The sequence below is a fragment of the Vidua chalybeata genome, chromosome 8 (genome assembly GCF_026979565.1).
Source record: "Vidua chalybeata isolate OUT-0048 chromosome 8, bVidCha1 merged haplotype, whole genome shotgun sequence".
NCBI lineage: Eukaryota > Metazoa > Chordata > Aves > Passeriformes > Viduidae > Vidua > Vidua chalybeata.
Genome location: NC_071537.1, coordinates 16,221,420 through 16,239,920, shown reverse-complemented (window position 1 = coordinate 16,239,920; position 18,501 = coordinate 16,221,420). Strand labels below are relative to the sequence as shown.

Sequence of the window (18,501 nt, the reverse complement as noted above, 5' to 3'; positions counted from 1 at the left end):
ACTCTGCCACCTCCTTGTACTCTTAATTTGGTATTTATTCATAGAAGGTATCCTTCATGCCTACATTCAAAATACGATGGATAGAAAAGTCAGTCCAGTAAGAACCCTGTATACAAAACAAAATGTCCCAGATTTTCTAGCATGAGCAAGCGCTTTCTGCAGACGCAAAACAACATACTACTGTCAGTGTAGCTAAATGCCATTTAATTGGCAGCTAGAAAAGTCTATAATACATTTCTTCATGGAAAAATGTCTGAGCTCTTCCAGTGTGCCAAGATGCTAATTAAAAACAGAGTGTTACAAAATCCTTTCCATGACCTGTGCTATCTTACATGCCCTTCTGTACTTTTTCATGGCATTGGCTCTGTGAAGAATTATTCTAATCTTTATAAACTTGTCTTTAATTTTCCTTGTCATTTTGCAGGCAGAAAAGAAGTAACAAAATATTATTTATTTAAATGGACATAGAAAATGTATTTGTTACATGGCAGAGACAACAGGCTTTCTTTACTTGTTAAAAACAGGTTTCTATGTCCTGAATAATTTACAATGAAATAAATCTCAGCAGCACTGAAGTCACTGAAATACTTCAAGTAGAAGCCTTGCTGGAGTGCCATGGACATAATGAACTGCACAATAGGAAGGATGTGACTCATCAAATGCATATTATTGTTTCATCATTGCTAATTGACACGCTTCACAAAGCAAAGATTTGGATCAGCACTGAAACATTTTAAGGGGTTGGTGGTGATAGCTCTGCAAGTGTATTTTACTGATGTTTTTATTGTTCTCAACAACTCAAGAAATTTGGAAAAATACTTTATTTCAGTAAGAGTTAATCCTTTTCACCTTAAGTAAATACCAAATCTGCCACCCTACATTATGGCTGGCACGCTACTACTGCACAAGCCTAGCACAGATTCTCCATCAAGTACTGCACCAAGCTGAACTCCAAGGTCCCTTTTTCTTATAAACCACATTTGCCCTGCAGAGGAGACTTCAGAGGGCTGAAAATTTCATTACATCTGTTTGCTCATATGCCAATATGCTACATATTTAGTACAGCCTTAAGAAAAGATTTGCTCTTTTGGCTGCTGGCCCTTTCCCTCTGCAGTGGGAGAACAAAACCAACACATCTTTATCTAAGAACTGACAGTAGTTTTAAATATAACTTTCATAGCAACAGAGAAATACACGTTTTAATTATGACTGCTCAGAACCTAAAGGATTTTCCCAACCTTGAACACGGTAACATTCACATTTTAAGTTCAAAATTATACCTAATTATTCCTTTTCTAAAACAATAATCCAAATACTATCCAAATACAGCTGACTTTCTTTTTGACACCAATCACTTGTAGGCATCTGTAAGTTTCCACTGTTGCTGCCCTTGTGATTTAGGCAAAGAGTCATTAAAACTGGAGGGCCTAATTCCCAGCCTCAATATAACACATCAGTAAGAAGTAATAAGCTCCTTCATGAAGCAATATAGCTCCCCAGCTAAATAAGTGGCACACAGTACTGATTAAACAAAGGCACATGTGGCCTTTTTTCCCAAGATTTTTTTAGGAAGCAAATGGATGAATATATAAGAGTAAAAGACAAGGACAAAACAAAAAAAAACAAAACAAAACAAAACAAACCAAAACAAAACAAAAAAAAACAAAACAAAAAAAAAAAACAAAAAACAAAAAAAACCCAAAAAAAACCCAAAAAAAAAAACCAAAACCCCACAAAAACCAACCCAACACAAACCGAAAAAAAAACCAAAAAAACCCCACCAGGTTTGGGAACTCAAGAGAACAGTTAAAATCACAGAAACTGAGATGTTGGCTCCTAGGCATGGAAAGGGAGACCTGAGAAATTCGCTAGAGAATTTCTTGGAGCAAGTAATGGCTGAAAAGAGCTTGGAACTGCAAATAGTCTCCTGCTGTTCAATTTTCTCTTCACTCAGGGAAATGAAGGCTATACATTCATTGCAAATAAAGACTGGATCAAAGATACCCAATTCCATTAACAATTTATTTTCTGAAACAGAACAATTGGAAATAATGACTTTAGATAGCAGCTCAGGTCACAAATAGTAATAATGCTCTACTCTGTGTTTCTGACACCCCTGCTTCCCCCTCAGGGAGGCAGATATCCCTTCATATGCACATGATATATATACATATATATTAAGATTTCTCTCAAGAGCTATATATAGCTTCTATTCAGAGGCGAGCACCACAACCACTTATTCATTCTTTTCATGCTTTACCTGCTGCTTTCAAGGCTGCCCTGATGCTAAAAATAGCTTTGCATATTAGAGGAGGGTTGCTATAGATTCAGAATGGGTGATGTTCCAAAGACAGCTAGATCCCTCCTTGCTGAGGATGCCTGGGGATGCATGTGATGGGCATCTGTGACCAGGGCTGTGATACCCTTTCATAAAGACACTTAGGCTCCAAGGATGGGGTACAACAATTTGTGTTGTTCTTAAGGCTGGACTGAACTGCAAATCAATACAAGTAATGAATGTCATCGTAAGTTTAAGGCTTTGTTTTTCATACTGTAGTGGTAGATCACAGTACAACAGTACCTTCATATATTAATGAAGCTAATATTCATATACTAACTTCATTTTAACTGGGAGAAAAATTTAGTATTCTGTTGTATGGGCATATTTTTCTGCAGGTATTGATGTCTTCAAGTAAGAAAATATCAAAATGTTTCACTGGTCTTCTTACTTTTTCTAGTTCTTAACATTTGTGACTGGATTATGACCATATCTAAGATAAATGAGGCAGTCAGAATAGTATTTTCCTTTTGTTGACAGACTCATATTATAGAAACCTGCCAAATACTCTGTTAAGGCTGAAGTTCAAATGAAAGTTTTACAGGGAAAGAGTGGCATGGATTTACTAAACCAAGATTGATAAAAAGTATAAAACCAGACCTAATATAAATCTAAATAACACAATCCATCTTTTATGAGCAGTATATTTAAGGACAGTGTAATGCAAACTTGACAGCATGTTTTATGAAATGCTAAAGGAAATGTTTTTCATTCAAATCTCACTTCACTTCCTGACCCTTATCTTCCATGTGGTTTTGTTTCCATTCAAGAAAGGCAGTCATCTAGATATGTAACTGTTAACATTTTGACTTACACTTGCAAATTGAATGTGGTTTCAGCAAGTAGCAAGATCTCCCCCAGGGTACAAGCTGCGATATTTCTTTTTACTTGCAGTAGATGACTTTTTTTTGTGTTTTTTTGAGTCTGACATTTTTACTTTTAGAGTTGTGGATATTGCCCAGCTCAGTGTTGCTGGCTATAAATATCATAACTTGATATTTGTAACTAAGTTAGACTAATGGTTGCCATTTAGGATAGTTATCTTTCCCATTCCATTTAGATGCCATGGAATGAATAGTGTCCTGGAAATACTTTCAATAGAAAGGTTGATAGTATTTCTGTACTTCATGTCTTAATGATATTGGTGATTAAATAACATTAAATTGTATTTAATTTGAAATATAATCCCTATTATTTCCAAACCCTGGAGATCATTAGTATACTTTTACTAATAAAAGCTCAGTTCTAGCAGAATGGCTCATGGTATTATTAATGAAATGAGGTCTCACAGCCGTACTCTATAAGCATGTTCATTAAAAACTGTGAAATAGGAACTTCAACTGATTCATCCTGCTTCAGTGCTCAGAACAGCTTTTTTATATCCCTGTATCCTTCAGTTTTCATTGAAGGATCAGTTACTGATCACCTCAACTGGGTACTAAGAGCCTCTACATGCAGCTACTGTACTACTTTACTCTGTAATCCCACTGAAATAGTAAGATAAAGTGAGGGTCGATTCTGTTATCATTGCATTACATTGTGCTCTTATACCTTAGTTTTTTAAAACCTGTCTGTGAGATTCCAAACAACTGACTGCAGCACTGTATACTGCAAATAAGCTCTGATTTATTTTTGTTGCTTAAGGACAACCAGTGGAAAACACTGTGATGAACTCATCTTAGCAGCTCCACAGTACAGACTGGCCTTCTGGATTCCTGAGTTAAGAGATCAACTTCTAAGATGAAACACATCTCTAAAAAACAGGTATTTTCTGAACATGTTTGCAGGAATGAGACTGTACATCTCTATTAACATTACATCTTCGACTTCCAGGCACCTTTCTTTTCCAGGTTACATAGAATGCTGAGTGCACAAATAGTGCTTAACTGCTTGCATTATTCAGATGACAGTGACTTGTCTGTCACCTTTTTATGCAGAAGATTTCAGATTCCAAACATTCCCTGTCAATGATTTGTACCTTTCCTCAGTTCTCATAAGTGAATATTATCAATACATATACATGGTAGACATTATGCACAAAAATGCACCTCAGGAAAAGAGGGAACACATATCTTTTCCACTATGGTTTAAAAATGCAATGGATTTCAACTTTGCTCACATATTCTTTTTTCCCCCTTCCAAAAAATCCAGTGGGAAACAATGTAATTTAAAGAAAATAAGTACATTGCTTGTCAGTTGTTTTCTTTTATTTATTTCCACATTACTAGATTTTCCTTCTCTTATTATTTTTCTATTATTTTTTCATCTTATATAATAATTCTGATATCAAACTGGAAAAACAAATTTGCCTTTCTCTTTTATTTATGTAATTGGATGCCATCAGTCACTCTCCACCAAAGCAGATCTAGCCATAAAAGATTAGGCATTCTTTGCTCTCTTAGGAAATAGTTCATACTTCAGGGAATTTAAGCATAATGAATTTCTAAAATATCTTCAAATGAAAACTGGAACATGGTGGAGGAGTCAGTTTCTGTATTCCACTTACTTAAGAGCAGGTTGATAAAACTAAGAAGTAATATTTTGTACATACTGATAATTACTTTTAAATTAAATTCCTGATAGGCTCTAGTCACTACTCAAGTTTATGCATGCCTACATGCATGTTTAATCTTGTAGTGAGCTTTGTTCTGAGCAGAGTTGCCAGACTAAGCTCTGGAGACAAAAATCACTAGCCACAAAACAAATGTGGAAATAGCAGTGACGATTAAAGACACTAGACAAGAGTCTACATAATATATCTCTAGGGGATTTATTTAGTAAAATTCTGTACATTTTGCAAAAATAAGCCTAAACTTTAAAGATAATACTGGGAGTTGATTCTAAGAATTACTGTTTTATTAAAGTCTGATTTATTATTTCCATAACTGAATTGTTAGTTTTTACATGATCATAATGCTATTATTTACACTATACATCTTATCAAGGACATGCAGAAAACTTTATTTTCATGAAATTTTTTGAAGTACACAGAAGTTTTAGCAACAAGGTTGATGCTTTGAGTGTTCCCTTAATTACAACAAAATGAATTAATGAAGCAATCTCGTTTTCAAGATAGTATTATAAGATTCTTACATAACTCTGTAGTCATAGGCAATAAAACTAAAATAGATATTAGGAATTAAAACAGTTATAGTTCCTCTATAATGTATCTGTGATTCTTTAGATTGTTAAGAGTGGAAGTACTGCTACCATCAAATAAACTGTGGCGCAGGACTTCAACTACTTCAGTCCATGATAATGAAGACTAAGGCTGCTCTTCTGTCAACAGTAATAAAAAAAATCTTGTGAATTGTGTATGAAGTTGAGAGGCCTTATATGCATCATAGGAGGTGGAGCTAAGGGAATAAATCAGGTTATTTAGGCTGTATTTTCTAACATTTTGGCCTAAACTGGGATTCTGTTTACCAAATTGATCAGCTGAGAATAGGGATGCAATTTCCACATTTTTGACTTCTTGGGAGAAGAAAATTCAACAGGAACTTTCAACTTTATTTTTAATAAGAGCCTTTGATATTTGTTTTTATCCTAACAGCAGAACAAGCTTGATCTGAATTCAAGATGTGTACTGTTATCTTCTTCAGCTTTCCATGACCGTTTATTAAACCAATTTCCAAACTTCAGTCTCAAAATAAATGCTCTGTAGACACAGACAATAGAACAGCACCTTCAGTGCACTAGGCAGTAAGTGGTTGTGGAGACTGGCAGTGATTTGTTCACCCTAGAGGTAGAGGAGCCAGGAATAACAAAGGTCCATGGGTCAAATTCTACCTTGTATATCCTTCTAAAATGCCATCATCTGTTGGATCTGCCTTTAGATATACACATTTTCAAAATTTCTGTTTTCCAAATGCTTATCACATTAGAAGCCTTCATGTTCTAGAAATTCTGTCTCCACACAATGTATCTGACATTGATATCCAATGGTGTTAAACAGAAATAATTAAGAGGAAAATGTCCACAGATAACTGGAATTTAGGAAATTCAGTAATCTTATAATAGGATTAAATACTGTATTATTAGCTCTATTTTATCTTATTAACCAGTGAAATCAATACAATGGTTGTGGCTACTTATACAAAGGTCTGGGATTTTAGAACAAGGAAGGAAACTGATGATCAATCAGATACTGTTTTTTCAAAGGCACTTTTCGAACAATGATTATGCACTGAAATGCTAATTGCAACTTCAAAATATCATAAAACTACACAGCTGCTCTTCAAATAATGGACATAGCATGGGCTTGTCTGTGATTATTTTTTGTAACTAACCCTATACTGGAAATATCTTTAAATACAGAAGTTCTTTTCTTGAGAAAATTACTTTATCAGCCAAACAAATAAACTGCATTTGCCTTTTAGCACAGCAACATTGACATCTAGTGGCTAGTTAAGATTCATGTTTAATATTCCCCATATGACAAAAAAATGTGGAATGCACCACTTATTGAATTTGACAAACCAGGTATGTACTGCCTGCTATCTCCACATAGCCTCTAGATTATCACAGAATATCATTAATGACTAGTTTGGAGTTACCAGTACCTGTGATGGGAACTGGTGAGTGTGAGGCACTGCCCCTCATGTGCAGCCCCACTGGTTTTCCCTGACTGTCAGGAAGTCTTAAGCTTGGGAATCAGCTGCCTGATTTTAGTGTAGACCTTCCTCAGGGCTTGTTGGGAGGCACAGTACATCCCTGAAATTGTAAACTGGTACAGCTATATGAAAAAGAGCTACAGCTACTGAATGTGATGTTACTGGCATATGTGAACGTCCATTTTTAGCTTTACTTGCTTTTTCTACAAATTACTAGGGGGTTTCAAATAGGAGGAGATAAAAATCAGGAACATGACAGATGCCAAAGTACTGTTCGTACAATGAAGACACAAAAATAAATTATTTGGCAACTTACTTCATAGACATGTAGGACATAGGAAGGTGCCAATATCAAACAGCATTAGAAAGTAATTTCTTCATTTGTCAACAAAAGAACTGACTTAATGAAGAAAGAGGAAAGATTAAACAGGACAAATATCAGTTTTACTAGCATTCTTGATGGTTCCTCATTACTGTCTCATAATCAAACTCAAATGTAGTCTGCAGCAACAGCTCACAATGGATGTAGTTATCAGTGACTGCCCTGCCCGTGCTCTCCATACCAGTGGTAGCTGCCTGTTCAAGCCGGCTGGCAAAGCCGTCTTATTTGCTTCATTAAAAATTGGAACAATGTTTTAATTGGCTAACCAAAATAATTTTGATTCATCAGATCCAAGGCTATTGAGTTTACAACTTTACCAGAAGATCTTAGGAGGCAATCATCTTATGCAGAAAGGTTGATGTGTTTCTTCCTGGCTAAATACTGTTAAGGAGTAAACACCTACACTTTGTATTTCTTAAAAATACACAGAGAAATCTGAGTCTGAAAAAGAGCAATAAAATGTAAGAGTTCTCCAATATGTAACCTATATAGAAAGGTTGAAGTACCTTCTCAGGCTGCAAAAAGGGAAAACTGTGGGGATATATGTCTTCCAGGATTAAAATGTTATTCAAATGATGATCACTTCTTGCTTTCTGTACAAACTAGTGCAGGACACTAAGAAATTAACTCAAGCAGCAACAAAGAAGACTTTTTCTTAGATAGTAGGAAAAACTCCTTATACCTAAGAGGTTAATAGATTAAGGTATTAAGCTGTGAAATCTCCTATACTAGAACCTTTTAGGAACAGCTCAATAAGTATGTCAGGTATACTTTGAATTCTGCATCTCTATGATGTATGTACCATGTCTGACTTAAACTTTTTTGATACACCAGGTCTCATACTTTATTTAGCCCATTCTAGATTTAGGGCAGAATGAAAGTTAAAGCTACAGTGATGTTTTCTCCTTTGTGGACCACAAAGTTCAGGGCTACTGTAATTTAAGACTATTGTTTCATATTACTGCTGACCTGATCTAAAAGAGAGCTGCTGCTGAAAGGGCAGCCCCTGTTTCTCATTTCCCACTTCCCTCCTGTCCCATTCCTAACCTTTTTTTGTCCCACCAGGGTTATTCATCCAGATAGCAGATCAGGACAATCACAGGAGCTAGAGTGGCAGAAAATTAAATTCTGCAGTTCAGCAAGAGTGGTCAGATGAGCGTTGGGGCCAGTTCAAGAAGAATGCCCTCTTCAGTGGCAGCCTGACTTACTTGTAAAGATTGGCATTGATTGACTTACTTGCAAAGGAAAGCTGTACTCCAAAGGTTTGGCTGTACAGTCATCAAAATCCCACTTAAAACCTCCTGCCCTGTAAAGAGTTATGCCCATCTCGTCTGTTCTTTTTCCTGTATCTTCCAGTCCTGTGGGACTCATATGACAGCAGTACCTTTTTGGTGTCAAAACATACTGTTGCTGGAATTAAACTACGGAGATACTCCCACTGGACCAACGTATAATCCATATACCAATGGCTAAGGGCACGTTCAGTTTCAACTTCCAGTTTATTTAGAAGGCCATTTCTGAACCCATTCCCCAGCTGTAGCATACTGTAGCCACATATGAAATGCAGTCAGGTGATGTTCTAAAGCAACACAGTTAGACATCAGAAAAGCATAGCATAGCAAGATGAAATTATCTAGCTGCTATTCTCAGAAAAGCTGTTTATAACATAACTTCAGCATCTACAGCAGCTGCTATAGCTGGACTCACTGCAGAATTTTCCTGTCCCAGAAACTGTATTTTTTGTATATGCAGTCTTTGTGGCCACAGCACAATGCCAAGAGATTCAAGAATTGTAAATCTTTTCTCTACCTTTCCCACTCTTCTTCAAAGTGCATAATCAATGATATGTTGGCCCAGTTTCCAGAATCATATCAGGATTCATTCACACTAAAGCAGTCTGTCATTTCCATAAGACAGGAACAACAAAAAGATGCCTGCTATTACAGCTTTGAGGGTATACATTATTTATTTTGATATATTTAAATTATTAATTAGGATAATTCCATTTTTGCAACAGAGTCTCTGCCCTTTAGAGGAAATGGGCCACATTCAGTAGGACTTCAGCAGAATACTGCATACTCTCAAATATGCACAGTGCCACTCAGTTCCTTTCCATGGGATGCTTTAGCATCATCTTTGCATACATTCACAGCAATAATGGCATAACAAGTAACACAAACACTAGGTCAGGAGAAAAAAAAATCTGAAACCAGAGATTTACTAGCCAAGGTAAGCCACTGTCAGCTATGGTGTGTGATTGTCTTACTGCAAAAAAGCAGCTACCTACAACTTATATTTTACAATTTGCACATTACAAGGGGAGCAGCAGTATTTAAATTTTTAATATTTCCCGGTATTAAGTGTGTCTGTGGTTTAACTATCCAGGAATCAATAACACAACTGGAAACACAGTCCAGAAGAGAGTACCTGTGATGGACTACAGCATTTCAGACCTCAGCATTTCAGGTTGCATTTGATGGGAAACTATCAATTCATTGACAGCTAATTGCTGTATCTGATGACTTAATGCCGAAGACTGGTGCTTCCCAGCTACTTTATCAGCAAATACTTCTGGCTTATAAAGCTCCTTTTTATGATGCAACCCACAGGCTACCAAACTCTTATCGCCCAGTTGCCGTCGGTCCTCACAGGGAAACTGAGTCACATACTGCCTTTCGTTCTTCTAACTGCGAGATGCGACTGAAAAGAAGAGAACCCGCTGGCACAGGCAGAAATCAGTGTTACAGATCGCCGTGCCGAGGCCACGATCGCGGTCTGCGCCGCGCCGAGGGCAGCGCGCACGTCCCGGGCACGCCTGGCAGCTGCTGCCCACCGCAGAGCGCCTCCCGGGGCCTCCGCCCGGAGGGGTCCCCTTCTCCGCGAGCGGTGCCCGCCCGAACAACGACCCCCGCCTCCCCGATCCCTCCCCAGGGACCCTTTCCGCCGAGCCCCGGCACCGCAGCGGAGTCTAAGCCCGTGCCCCCACCACAGGGACTGCCCTGCCCGAAAGCGCCGGGGATGGTGCAGGGGCGACCCGGGCCGGGGAGAGGGGCGCACTCAGGCCTCTCTGAGCCCCTGCGGCTGAGTCCTACCTTCCCAGAGGCGGAGACCGCGGCAGCCGGGGCCGCTGACCGGGTTCCCGGGCAGGGAGACTCCCCTCGCCCCTAAACATGATGAGCGGCTTTCCCCTCCCCTCCCCTCCCGCGCCGGCTCGCCCTCCCCCGCGCCCCGCTGCCCCGCGCCGCCCGCCCGCGGCGGAGGGAGGGACGGAGGGAGGAAGGGAGCCCCCGGTGCGGCCCTGCTCCGCCTCTACCCTGCTTTCCGGGAGCGGCCCGCACAGCAGCGCCGGGGCCGGGAGCAGGGCCGGGCGGCGGAGGCGGCCCTCGCCGCGCCGCGGCCATGGAGCCCAACCAGCTGCGCCTTTCCGCGGCCGTGAGTGGAACCGGGAGCGAGGGATGGAGGGGGCCCGGCAGAGGCGGGCGGGGACGGGCCCGGCGGAGGCCGCGGCCTCCACGGCGGCGGGGCCGGGGCGGGCGGAGAGGCCCGGCGGTGCCCGTGGGGGGAAGGGCCGAGCCACCCTCCCCGGGTGGCGGACGGGCCGGCGGGGAGCCGTGCCTGTGCCCCACTGCGGCAGCGGAGGAAGGGTCAGGCGGGCCGGGACAGCGCTGGGCCACTGCGGGACAGCAAGCGAGAAAGAACGGCTTCGGAAGCTGCGTCCGACTGGCTGGTGTTCGGTTCCTCCTTGGAGCTCCACGGAGCTCTAATCCTCGATGTCGTCGTGTGCTGTTACCTATCTTTTGCTCCTACTTTTTCTTTCATAGCTGTAATAAAGGGGCAGTATCTTGCGAGTGCCTTTTCTCTTTGTTAGGGCCGTTCACTGTACAGTATACGCAGGCACTCCTTGTGATAGCTTTTACAGGGGAGCTAGTTGCTTATTCTCAGTTTTTTTCCCCAAGTGAGGCTGGCAGAGCTTCATAGACAACATCAAGGTGGGAAGAGCATGTTGCAGTGAAGCACTCTGACCTTCCACACAGCATCCTTTATCCATCAAGGATGGCTCCTCAAGTCCTCTTATAGGTCCTGTGCTTCCTTCATACCCTCCCCAAATAGTTTGTACTATAATGAGTACTCGGGCCTGTTCCTGGTCACATCTGGGCTGCAAGCAGACACGGCCACAGACCTGCGTGTTGGGGCAGTGGCAAGACTGGGCCCAAGCTCAGGAGCCACGAGTTGGGAATATTTTATAGGATTGTTATGCCTTTTTTCTTCTTCTTGACTGTTGTTTCATGTTCAGTCACATGTTGTGGTGAGGAGTGGACACATTTCGCCAGTGTGTGTTTACCCCATTGGAGAGGCTTAAAGAAGGTGCCTTCTCTGGATGCAAATACCTGCTTTAAATGCAGCGCTGGGCAGTTTGTAGTGTCCTGGATTGATGTCAAGAGTTGGTATCTCAGTCTGACATCAGTTGTGTACAACGTTCATGCATTTACTGTGTTTTGTGTGGGTTTTAGGAGCCGAGAGTTTAGTGGACTCTGTTCTGTCTCCAGCTGTTTCATCATTAAATAATCCAAGAGGTTTGGATTACTTAAGTGTGAGCTAAATGTACCCCAAAGCATATTTGTGCTTGTTTTAATTTTGTGGTTTCAGTTTGTTTTATTGTTTGAGAATAAAAAATTCGAAGTTGGCGCAACAGCAAAATACACTGTACCATTTAAGTTAGCTTTCCGGTTTGTGTGTTGAGAAAAGACTTAGTATTTGTATTAGTAATTAACTAGAAGCATTCCATCAAAGGGAAGTTTATATTGAAGGGTTTACTAAATAGTGGAAGTAATTATTTTAAATTCTGTTGATGATTATGCATGTCCATGCCTATATCTGATAGGTTAGGCACAATGCTTTGGTATTTGCTCGTGTATTTCTACAGTTAAATATTAAACATATTTTCCTTATCTGGGGTTGTAGGTGTCTGTTTACATTGTCCTTCCAGAATGGCAAGGTTCATTTATAGATGAGGTTCTTTGATGGGGTTTATGAAATGAAGTAGGTATGTTTTACCAAGAGTCAGGTCATCTTGGAATCATCCTAAGGTGTCAGGTTAGAAAGCATTCGGTCCCAGTGTCCGCGAGCGTCGTGCAGCACTGCTGGAGCTGCTGCTGTCAAACCCAGCACCAGTGCAGGGCCTGTCTGTCCTGCTGTTGCCTCAACAGAGGAGTGATCCACAAGTGTCAGGACATCAGTCATGGGTTGTGTCCTTTTTCACTCTGAATAATGAGGTATTACAGTGATTCAGAGGAATGTCTGAAGCTGTGAAGAGCTTTCCTGTTGGAAAAGCAGCCTGGTGCTTAGCCATACCTGCCCTTACATTCACAGTCAGCTTTACAAAAGGCAGTCAGCTTCTGAGAGCTGTACAGTATGACTCTGTTGGAGTAGCTTTTCTTGCGTCTTTTTTTCTTTTATTTTAATCATTCCTGGAATCACTTGAGAACTGGTTAGTGGGGATGTTTGTTCCTTTCCTGGGGTACATCATCCAAAGGCAACTGCTTTGTGAGAATCTCCTTTCATTTGAGCTTTCTTGCCTGCTTCAGTACTTCATCTGTCTAGGGCTTTCATGCTCATGGTGTTGGCTGGAACTTACTTCCCTTTTTGAGTGTGAAAGAAGCTCTTGATGTTCATTTGGGAAGTATTACTAATGCCATTTAAAACATTACCAGATTAGCATGATATTTTTTAAATTTAGAGGCCAAGTATAAATATATTTGCTGTATACTCATAGAGTGTTCAGACTTTAGTTCTAAACACCTTATAAGCTTCGTAAAAGTAGTGACGGGCTGGCTACTAGAACCACCTAGCTATGAGGCTACATTGTTGCTGTTTTTTTGCCAGTGCATGAGGATGGTTTACAGCAGACATCTGCACTTGTTTATTTGGTTTGGGGTTTTGTTTGGGGAGGTTGTTTGCTTTTTTGGTTTGTTTCTGTTTTGTTTGGTAATGGACAATTTTTATGTCTCATGGGAAATAGAAAATAATTCAGAAGAAGTTCTGATTTGCTTTTATTGAAATGTATATATGTAGGAGAGTTATGTGTTCTTCAGAAGCATCCAGAAGAGTGGGAGGAACATTATGATAATTGTTTATTATTATTATTATTATTAATAATAGTAAAGGTTTTTAAAAAAACTTTAAAAAGAGTCCTTCACTGTCAGTTTGAGAAGATAGAGTTTTACTTATTGTGCACGATACAAACCAGTTGTAGATGTCAGTAGAGGATACAGCTGACTCTTCAGCATGGCATTTCTGCAAGGCATTTGCATCAAGAGAAGGCACCTCATCAAAATCATCCTGTGGAGTTGTATCTTTTTTTCAGATTTTGTTTTTCTCAGCTTTTTGGCTGAGCAGGAGAATAACTGTAGGTAACATAAGAATCAGCTGAATCAAGCGCGCTTGCTTTCTAACCCATTGTCTTCTCTTATCCACAGTCTCACCAAGACACTTTGGTAGTGTGTGTGGAACCTTCCCACGTGCAGCTATATTAATAACCATCCCTCTTGTTTTTACCTCAGTTGTGTAAGAGCTTGTTCGGAGTTGATGCTGGTTTATGCGCTGGCCAGCTCTGGCTGCTCTCTCCCTGTGCTGCCCCTTCAGCTGGCTGGTATAGGATGTGGGGGCTCAGATGAACTGTAAGGAAACTTATCTGGGTTAAAATAATCTTTTTTTACATAGGTTCCTTTGTAACTTGGGTGAGTTGTTTGGTCTGGTTCATGTGTACTTTCACAACTGTAACTGGAAGGAAGGGTACTGAGAGTAGGAGTGAGGGAGAGGAGATGAGATCTACTTAAGCCGTTGCATGTCCTGAAGGAATTGAACATGGAACTGTGCCTTGAAAAATGAGGGGATGCATCTGGGCTTGGTCATTTGAAAGCATTATGATATGGATATTTTGGTTTTCTTATATGCATTAGTTTAACATTGTAGTCCCAAAGTGTGTGGAACAGAAGGTTTCATTTTCTGGTAGGAATGCTGTGCTGATGAGGTGATACACTTTTGCAGGCATATTGTTTTTTTGTATTTTATTTATTGTTTCAATCAGATTTCCAGCTACCAGTGTAAGATCTAATGATCTAAAATGCTGCATCACAGCCCAAGAAACTTTTATTCCCATTTTCCTTCATTTTTAATGTGGACATATCACTTGCTGTCCTCGAGCCCCTGGAGGGGGCTTCACCTTTGTCTTACATAAGGAAGGTGGTTTAGAAAATAAAAACCTAAGGTATTTATCATACTTTTAGTTTGCTGCATCTATGTGAACATTAAATCTGAGGACATATGCATGTAAATTATTTATAAAGTGATCTTTCTTGGCCCTGTATTATCTGGAATATACTCTGCATTGTCTGTGGAATTTTGTTGGGTTCAGACATGTGAGAATGTGCACTAGTTCGCTTGCTCTCTGCCTTTCTGTCTTTATTTATGCATGATGGACAGTACTGATTTGTAATTATGCCATATCCATATTACATTAGCAGATATATTGACTGGTCTATTATTTTCAGGCACGTGGCCATGGAGGCTATGATTCTGATTTTAGTGATGAGGAGAGTGGAGAGAAGTCTCTGCAAAAAGCTAAAAGGTAATGTAGTACAGAATTAACACTTTGCATTATGTATTTTGTACAAATGGCCTCTTAGTGTGCATAGAAGATGATGCTGTTGCGCGTAAGGTCTGGTGTTGAAATAGTTTTTGAAAAAATCAATCTCTTTGATTTCTGCCTCTCCTCATCTCAAGCTTGCCAAAGCTTGTCATCTCCAGGGGCAGTTGATTAAAGAGCTGTTCTGCCATCTCCATCTGGTGTATATTTGCCCCTCAGTTCTTGGACCAGAGTGTTTTGTTTTTCCAAGCATTATTATCCACTGCTGGGTTTTGGCAGCGCTGTTCACAGCACTGCGATCCATCAGGACAAATGGAACTGCTAGGAGAGCAAGGCAAGAAAAGCCAAGCAGGCTTTGTAGATTTAAAACACATAGAGATATAAAGTGAAGAACTGACGCTACTTCTTTATTATTTAGTTTGTGAAGAGACCTGGGAATTGGTAAATTGTGTTGTGATCAATCCTTGAAACGTACGTGCACATCTCTTATTTGAGATGACCTTGGCCAATACTTTCAGTGGTTTGGACAGTTAGTGACCTGGAATTTTGTAGTCTGATCTGACTGTATTGTAAAGATTTTTATTTGTTTATGTATTTATTTTGCTTCTGTACTGTAGTTCCTTGACACTTTCTGCACCATACTGAATATTTGGCCTACATTTTGCATATACTTTTCTTACTTTTTTCTGTCTCTCCCTTGCTCTTTTATTGGACTTTATTTTAGAAGACTTTCTGGAAACTTTCTTAGGACTCTTGCATATTTTTCCTTTATAAAAGAATTGAAAGAATGGATTTTTTAGTGTCTGATTGCATTCTGAAGGCAAAAAAAATAATGTTTTAATATTTGGAATAATAGCATGCATTGAGACATTTCATTTATTTTATAAATATAGCTGTTTTCTATTAAAATAGGGACTGGTTTTATTCAGATTTCATTTTCTTTAGGTGCCATTGCACATCCTACCATTCCATTTTCTAGGTGCAATATTAAGTAACCATCAGGAGTCTTTCAAAAGTACCATCATTATCCTTGTTCTGGCACACAACTGCTGATTCCCAGTAGGGATCTTATGTGGGTTCCTTTTCTTGCTCTATCATTGTATTTATTTTCACTTTAAGGAAAATAGTAGTCTTAAATTCTCTCTAAATTACTGTTTTATAGACCCTTCTTATGGGAATTTTATGCTTACAGATCCTTTTGAGTAAATGATACTTTTAAGTTTCTATAGTCCTATATTCTGTAGCTAGAAACTAATTCCCTGGCTTGCTTTCTTCAGGTTTCTGATTACCATGCTTTCTGCCACTGAAAATTATGGGAAAAAAATCTTTTCTTCACTTCAGTTTATGAATGAAATTAAATAAATATACCTTTTACTAGCTAAAATGTATATCTTTAACTTTTTATTACTTTGTTGAACTCTAAAAGTAATTTTAGCTGCCTACTGAAGTACGGTTCATTACATCGTAATTGACTTTTAAATTTGTGATTCTCGTGATTGCACTACAAGAGGCAGAGCTGTTTAATGAGGTGTTGAGACATTCGCATGAAAGGGTGGAATAGGGTTACTGCCAGTCACTCTCTTTCAGTGAATGCACTGTCCTTCCTGTTCCTACTTTCCTGTGTAGCTGAGATTTGTAAAGGACCTTAAATGTTAGAGTGAAACAGGAATCTTCCAGGTTTTATCATTGTGGTTCTACAGTGATAATATTAATAAAAACAAATATTACAAATTGCTGTTTTAAGCAATTGCCTTTAAATGCCAGCTGGAAGCAAATGCCTTTCTGATTTTGTTCTGCAAATGAGGTAAAGTCCAAGGTGATGTTGGTTCTGAAGTTTCATTTTATTCTTGTAGAAAGTAGCAATATAACAATTTTTGTTACTCAAGATAGTGCAAGGTTTAGTATATGAAAATTTTATTGCTTATGAAAACTTCTTGACTAACTTTTCTTCCTTTTTCCCACCTTTAGAATACAGGAAGATGCCCTTCTGATAAAGCCATTCCAGAAAGCAAAACAAGGCAGTGTGGTTCACAGACAATTTGCAGCTGAAGAATGTGATAGGTATCTTTTATATACTGCTTTTGTGAGACATTTTCCTCTTAATAGAAAGATAGTTTTCACTGGAACATGTTTGTTATTAACAGGGAAGAAGCAAGAAAAAGAAGATTTCATTTGATATCAATGGATGCTGTATCCTTCTGTTTCATTTTTCAAGTTTGAAGATGGGGCACAGGTTATCCATTATGGTAAAATACTGGGATTTCTCAGTTATCACAATCAGAGTTATTCTTCAGAGGAGCTTCTTTGTGCTTTTGAGATAAAAGTTAATTGAAAATCTTTCAAGAAGCCATATATAAAGTTTTTCTTTTTGAAGACACTTATTTTCTGAATACGTAATTACATATTTTGCTCAAATTGTGGTACAAAATGTGTTTCAAATTATGTTTCTGTTTTGGCCTCACACTGAGGCCAAAGTGTTCTAAGAAGCATTACATATTTTTCCATTATTTTAATTTCCAAACTAAAGCATACAACTTTTATTTGTATGTTGGTGGTAAAAATGTAACAAATTATTCCATTTTAGTAGCCAGACTGTTTTTGTAATAGAAAAGTACAAACCTGTTTTAAACCAAAACTGGAGTACAAAGAAGCTGTTGTCTAAATCACAGCTAAAAAGTGAACCATGTTTCTGTGTATATGCATACAGAGCATCTTTGATAACAGAAGACACTTTTATAAATGAAGAATGAGGTTTTAAAGATGAAATTGCCTAGAATTCCTGTACTTGGAAATTAGCTTCTATGAGAGGTTATTAAGTAAAAGTTCCTAATTAATTCCATTCTTTTTTTTTTTTTTTTTAATTACTGAACTGTTTGTGAGGAGAAAAGTCTTTCTCTTAAATATATAAAACTATTCTGGTTGGGTTTTTTTTTAATTTTAAACTGTGGTAAAAGGAAATAAGTTCTGAAACAATCCTTAATTACTTTATTCAGTATGAAAGACATAAGAAGTTTGTGCATGACTACATTTTATACTATGGTGGCAAAATAGAAGATTTCCGAAGATCTGGGTAAGAACCATTAGCAACCTTTCCCCTCCTGACCTCAAAGCTCCCTGTTTTGTGAAGCTGTTAAATATATATTATAGGTTTGGGGGCAGAGGTGGATGTAGCTGTGTATCAAATCACTAGTTATTTTGGTCACAATTTGGTAACTACAGTAATTGGAAATACCCAAACACAAAATTGCCTTGTTTCATTTTGGTTTCATATTTTTAGGTAAGAACTTACCATGAGCTGAATTATTCTTGTTTTGTTATGTAAAAGGAAGGATGACAGGTGATCATTAATGGAGGGTACATTGAGAAATATCTGTCAGAATCTTCAAAATAACAGTCTGAAATACTTCTGAATGTGCAGAATTGCTATCCATTGTCCAGAATAATAACTTCTTTAGAGCTATCTAACTGCCTTTTAACATCACTGTCTTCAATAAGGAGTATAAAAAGTGTTTTCAGACAGGAT

The 18,501-nt window shown here is 38.8% G+C and overlaps 2 protein-coding genes across 4 annotated transcripts in view; one reads left to right on the top strand and one right to left on the bottom strand.

Annotated features, from left to right (window-relative positions):
- Nucleotides 1-10,465, bottom strand: part of LGI1 (leucine rich glioma inactivated 1) — a 28,863-nt gene extending 18,398 nt beyond the window's left edge. The window contains exon 1 of the mRNA XM_053948692.1: nucleotides 10,426-10,465. The gene's annotated coding sequence lies outside the window, so the exon portion shown is untranslated. The remainder of the gene's footprint in view (nucleotides 1-10,425) is intronic.
- Nucleotides 1-18,501, top strand: part of LOC128791250 (protein FRA10AC1) — a 33,470-nt gene that overhangs the window by 3,129 nt on the left and 11,840 nt on the right. Inside the window, exons 2-6 of one of the 3 annotated variants that reach the window (XM_053948696.1) lie at nucleotides 3,983-4,102; nucleotides 14,884-14,960; nucleotides 16,947-17,039; nucleotides 17,123-17,168; nucleotides 17,972-18,048. In XM_053948696.1, coding sequence (XP_053804671.1) covers nucleotides 4,079-4,102; nucleotides 14,884-14,960; nucleotides 16,947-17,039; nucleotides 17,123-17,168; nucleotides 17,972-18,048 — 317 coding nt within the window. In that variant the 5' untranslated portion in view covers nucleotides 3,983-4,078. Of the gene's footprint in view, nucleotides 1-3,982; nucleotides 4,103-10,575; nucleotides 10,766-11,070; nucleotides 11,119-14,883; nucleotides 14,961-16,946; nucleotides 17,040-17,122; nucleotides 17,169-17,971; nucleotides 18,049-18,501 lie in introns of those variants that run through there. The other 2 variants (XM_053948695.1, XM_053948697.1) reach the window with 2 other exon arrangements.